This window comes from Triturus cristatus, chromosome 8, assembly GCF_964204655.1.
Source record: "Triturus cristatus chromosome 8, aTriCri1.1, whole genome shotgun sequence".
NCBI lineage: Eukaryota > Metazoa > Chordata > Amphibia > Caudata > Salamandridae > Triturus > Triturus cristatus.
In genome coordinates this window covers 53,284,980-53,291,039 of record NC_140591.1, presented here as the reverse complement: position 1 = coordinate 53,291,039, position 6,060 = coordinate 53,284,980, and the positions used below count along the sequence as shown (strand labels likewise).

At 40.7% G+C, this 6,060-nt stretch overlaps 1 protein-coding gene across 1 annotated transcript in view; it reads right to left on the bottom strand.

Annotated features, from left to right (window-relative positions):
* Positions 1 to 355: 355 nt before the first annotated feature.
* Positions 356 to 6,060, bottom strand: part of LOC146800054 (uncharacterized) — a 160,285-nt gene continuing 154,580 nt past the window's right edge. The window contains exon 2 of the mRNA XM_085620971.1: positions 356 to 2,258. Within this exon, the coding sequence (XP_085477097.1) occupies positions 1,110 to 2,258 (1,149 nt within the window). The 3' untranslated portion in view covers positions 356 to 1,109. The remainder of the gene's footprint in view (positions 2,259 to 6,060) is intronic.

The following is a 6,060-nucleotide window of genomic DNA, read 5'->3' as shown; positions in this document are numbered from 1 at the left end:
TTGGTCTGGTGTGCTTTCCAGTTATTTTTTATTTTCAGCTGGTTAGGTTTCTCAACTAGCTTTTTATCTGACTTTGCCATACCTGTTATCTCTCTCACTTCCTATTGGTTACGTGTGAGCTCTTTCAAGATATTTAAAATGACAGAATTAGCAAGGTTGTTTTCTTCATACAACAATACATTCAAGACATTTGGATATTTTGATGTTGTTGGTTATGTGTGGAGCTATGACTTAAGATGTAGATATAGTGAATTTATTATTGGATGGCATGCTGTACTTCCCCTTATTTACTCATTATGTTGACTTGCAAGCAGTCTGACATCCCAAAATATTAAGGTACAAAATCACTAACAAATTGATTTAAAGCTTTTATTACACACAGATTGGAGAATTCATCAGTATTAATTGTATTAATCTGTACAATTATTTAGTTATTTTCCCTTGAGCGATGTGGTTGGTTGTAATACCACTGTCTACCCATGGGTATTTGTGATCTCCCCTATATTTGCAAGTTGATGAATCCTTAGCATTGATCAGTCATTAAATCTATTCAATTCATAGTGCACATAAGTGTTTCAGGTGGGAATACAGAACTGACATCTAAGAGAAGTAATTTCCACATTTGCTGAACTTCTGTGTTTTGTTTCACTGGGTTAATACTTCCAGGTTGGGCTTTGTTTTAATATGTATGCCAAAGAATGCTAGGAAACTGCTCTTCACAACAGGTACGAGAATACTCAAGCATTTTAACCTTCCTCAGTTCAGTACAATATTGATAGCCTCATGCTTTTTAGGTCTTTGCAGGCCCACTATCTGTTGTTCTAGGACTGCCATCATTCAAGATTCACTTGCACCACAGCAGAGAAGCTACAGACTATTAAAGTTTGGTACTTTTGTCAAAACCCCAAACAACCTCCCAGGAATGTGGCTGCTGGGGACACTTTTTTAGAATGGGTGCCAATCCTGTGTGGTTCTGTGCATCAAATATTACGCTTGCACTGTTAGGCAAGTCTTCCCACAGTCATTAGATAAGTAGGTTTTTTGGGTGTTCTCAGATGTTTACGTAGGTATGATGAAATACTAAAACTCTTCACACATTCTTTGTACCTTCATGTTTTTTCCCCCGTGTGCGTTTTCCGATGACGCATTTGGTTTGACGATTTATAAAAGCCCCTTCCACAGTCACTACATTTGTATGGTTTTTCTCCAGTGTGTGTTCGCTGATGATATGTCAACATTGACAACAGAACAAAGCTCTTCCCACATTCACTGCATGTGTAGTTTTTTTCTCCTGTGTGTTTTTTCTGATGATAGTTTAGCTGTGCAGACCCAATAAAGCTCTTCCCACATTCAGTGCATGTGTGCGGTTTTTCTCCTGTGTGGATTTTCTCATGATATCGTAGGCCTGATTTGCCAGTGAAACTCTTCCCACATTCACTGCAAGTGTGCGGTTTTTCTCCTGTATGGGTTTGCACATGGTACCGTAGGCTTGAGCTCACAGTGAAACCCTTACCACATTCACTACATATGAATGGTTTTTCTCCTGTATGTGTTCGCTGATGCTTTCTTAAGGCTGATGGGTAAATGAAATTCTTCCCACATTCAGTACACATGTGTGGTGTTTCTCCTGTGTGTGTTCGCCGATGCCCCATTAGCGATGACGAATTAGTAAAGCTCTCCCCACATTCAGTACATTGGTATGGTCTTTCTCCTGTATGTATTCGTTGATGTTTCATTAGTGAGGAATAGTAAATAAATCTTTTCTCACATTTATTACATGGATATGGCCTTTCTCCAGTGTGTCTTCGCTGATGTTCCATTAGATATGAAGAGTTACTGAAACCTTTCCCACATTCACTGCACAGGTATGTCGTTCCTCCGTTATGAGTTAGCTGATGTTTCCTTAAGCGTGATGCGCAAATGAAATTCTTCCCACATTTAGTACACATGTATGGTCTTTCTCCTGTGTGCGTTTGCTGATGCACCATTAGTGATGAAGATGTTATAAAGCCCTTCCCACATTCAGTACACTGGTATGGCCTTTCTCCGGTGTGTATTTGCTGATGTTTCATTAGTGTTGAATAGTTAATAAATCTCTTCTCACATTTATTACATGGATATGGCCTTTCCGCTGTGTGTATTCGCTGATGTTTCATTAGTGATGGACAGGTACTAAATCTTTTCCCACATTCATTGCACAAGTATGGTCTTTCGTCAGTGTGTGTATGATCCGCAAATGCATTCATGGGGGATGATCTCTGAAGGAAGGAAAGATACTTGAAATTAGTCAAAACCAAAGTGTGCAACACTGCAGAAGTGAGTATCAATAACAACCTACTTTTTAATGAAAGATATCAACATGAAAATGGAAGCATTAAAACTGGCAAAACAATTTGAACTCTTGATTATTACGACATTACCGACTAGTATTGAAATCACTAGCCCTTAAAATGAACAAAATAAAGCTGAAAAAAGTTACTTTGCTCTATACTGAATACATTTCTTGCAGCTTCTAGCGGTCCTCCAGTTACTATCTCGCGCGAAATACTGAGACAGAGACAGAGAGAGACAGACAGACAGACAGACAGACAGACACAGAGACACAGAGAGAGAGAGAGAGAGAGAGAGAGAGAGAGAGAGAGAGAGAGAGAGAGAGAGACAGAGACAGAGACAGAGAGACAGAGACAGAGACAGAGAGACAGAGACAGAGACAGAGAGACAGAGACAGAGACAGAGAGAGAGACAGAGACAGAGAGAGAGACAGAGACAGAGACAGAGACAGAGAGAGAGACAGAGAGAGAGACAGAGAGAGAGAGAGAGAGAGAGAGAGAGAGAGAGAGAGAGAGAGTGTGTGCTAGAAAATCAATGTATCATAACTTAAAATGAAATGCACAAAGGAAGTTAACTGGATCAAGGCGATTTGAACATCTTAGCTCAGACAGATGTTCAACTTAAATCTATGTTTGGCTTAAAGAAATGAAAAAATTAAAATAATTCTTAAACGTTTGCTCAACTGAGTGGGTCACTGATTTCAGGCAAGAGCACTAGATTAGAGTAGTATAGAAACACTATCATAAACACATAAGTATAGCGCTTGTTACCTTAATATGCCACAAATGTTAGTTTTAACCACTTAGTCAAAGGACTTATGTGATTCTGTAGCCACAGTGTTTTCCATCTACTTACAGATTCATTGCAGTTGCCACATAGTCCATCTTCTGCTGCGTCATGTGGATATTTCAACTAAAAATGTTTCTACGTCAATTGGATCAAAAGTTATAAAATCAAAGTGCTGCAGGTGATGCAACCCAGTAGCAGACTAAGTAAAATTTAACCTGTCAGCTTTCCATTGCTTACAGCAGCAGCTAGAAGCTAAGTTAGTATTATTAAGGTGTAGTTTTTTGCCCAGACAGCATTCATGTGTATCAAAAAGACAAAGTGTACATTTTATTGACACGTAATTTAGTCAACCCTGCACAATTTGGTCCTCCTTTGCCATTATTCTATTGGCCCTTTTGCATATTACACACCTCACACTAAAGCCAACAAATATGATGCAGGTTGGCTTCCAGTTAAGCACTTCTATTATTTCAAAAAAGCTGAACTGCAGCTACGAATCTCTAGTGTCCCTAGCATTGACAGATGCACATGTGCTTTTAGTTCTGGTCACTTAATACTGTTAGACAATTTCACCTTTAGCTTTTCAAATCACCATACCCAGACTTGTTTACAGAAGTGATTTATTTGGGATTGCAGTTAGCCAAGACTATTTGAGATATATAGACAGATATTTTCACTGAAGAAACCCAAAAGGTTACAGGGACGTTATAGTTAGGTTGATTCAGCAGGTAGAAACTATAAATTGTGGCCTAAGGTTACTTAACAGCACGTGTTTAGTTTCTTCAGTGAAGTATAACTATAATTATAAATGCTGAATTTCTATGGTTTTGTGTGGATAAAATGTCAACCCATCTATAATGTCCATGTAACCTTTGATTTTTTTAATTTAATTTGTAGGGTTTTTTTAAAACATAAAGTAATATATGATTTGCCGCACATGCCCTTGGCCATGCGCAGTGAGGTTGGCTGTAGGGCCTGCGGCCAACCCAACCCCTGCATGCACCCAAACCCGCGCACGGCCACAGGCAATGCGCAGCAAGGCATTCGGAGCCACGGATCAATCGCGGATTTACACTGGGGGCCGTGCTGAGCGCTGCATTGTCACTCCAAAAAAATTGGGCAATATTTTGCCTTTGAGGGGTTCCACACAGACCCCTCCATGTGTCCTATGGGGTCAGGATACCTCTATTCTGACCCCTACTGTTATTTTTTACTTTTCTTGTCCCCCACCTGGGCCGAAAGAAGAACAAAATGGCAGCTGCAACTTTGCTTTTAGGTTGCGGCCAGCCAATTAGGAACTTGCTTTGCCTCCAGATCCACTGCAGGTGGATCCACGAAGGGTCTGCATCCCTAGGTATTTATATATTTTTTTCTTCAGTAACTCCCAAACTACTGAACAGAATTAAACAAAATTCCAAAATGCACACTTTCAGGACCAAGATCTAGCTTTCTACCAAAGTTGGTGTCATTCCGTTCAGCGGTTCGGACTGTAGTCCTGTCCCAAAAATACATAATTGCCCATATTTACTGTGCAGGAAGCTGGCTGTTTATATGATAAGATTTATTGTGCAAGGGTTACATTATGAGGGGACAGGGACATGCTCTAGCAATCCCAAGGTGCTCTTCTACGGGGTAGTGTGGTCGAGCAGCCTCAGGCTTATCAGAGAGGAGTGTTAGACATCTGCAAATACACACAGTCAATAAATGATGCACACGGCTCAATAAGGAGATCCACACCAATTTATAAAGATAACACAGATCTTTATATATGTTTAGGAACCAGAATCAATTCGATCAGGTAGGTACGTTTTTCAAGAGAAATACTATTGCATTTAAAAAGTCAACAGTGCTTTTCTCAGAAACTGCAATGTTATCCTATGGGAGGAAAAACAAGTACGGCATTCAGGTACAGTACAAAGACATTAAAGACCAATCTCCTGGACTTACGGTGAGGTCAAAGTCAGCACCAACAAGTCACCTCAGGCGGCATTGGGGCGGCCAGGTGCAGAGGTGCTTTTCAGCATATGATGCCTCATGTTATCCTATGGGGATAGGTCCGGTCGAAAAGAGGCTTCAGGTGTGGACCTGGAGGCCAGTCTGTCTGAACCACAAGGGAGGCTCAGGTCTCATGATGCTGGGGGACGTGGGGACACCTTTGGTCCTCTTCTCCACGGGCCAGTCGTCTGCTTTCCTGGAGACAGGGCACGACTAAATACTGAATTTAGAGGAGTATAGGATAGTAGCCAATGGGCTACTTACCCCTGTGGTCACTACGCCCCTATAAGACCACTTGGGGGAAATGAGCATAACCCTGTCCCAGAGGTCCTAAATGTGCCATCACCAAGATGGTCACATCTGAAACGTTACGCCCACTTCAAGTAGCCCCAGTTCAGGGGTGGTGCTCGCCTGAGGGTGGACACGCCTTTCTTACCTAGCTAATTCTCCCGCTTGTAGATAGATACATAAAATTCAGATGGGTACATAAAAGATAGATACACAAAAGAGATAGATACACAAGAAATACACAAAAGAGATACACAAAAGAGATACACACATAAAAGATACATAAATAAAAGATAAATAGATAAAAAAATAGATACACAAAAGATAGATACAAGATAGATACATAGATAAAAGAGAGAGCAAAGAAAGGCGACAAATATTTAGGATTCGAGAGGGAGATGGGTTTTATCAACCACCAGCCTTCCGTTGCCGAGTGTCTGAAGTCCCTCCGTGCAGTTCTTTAGTTCTGCACTTCTAGAATTATTCATTTTAGTCTTTATGCCTGTTGCTCTAATGATTTGGCTCTCATTTCCCCCTGATAATAAATGGGGTTTGGAACTGGCAAAAGTTGGGCATGTGTCCAACCACCTAATAACAAACGCATGTATAAGTTGGTTGTAGGGGTCTCTTAATATTAGATCAGAGATGTGCAATTCC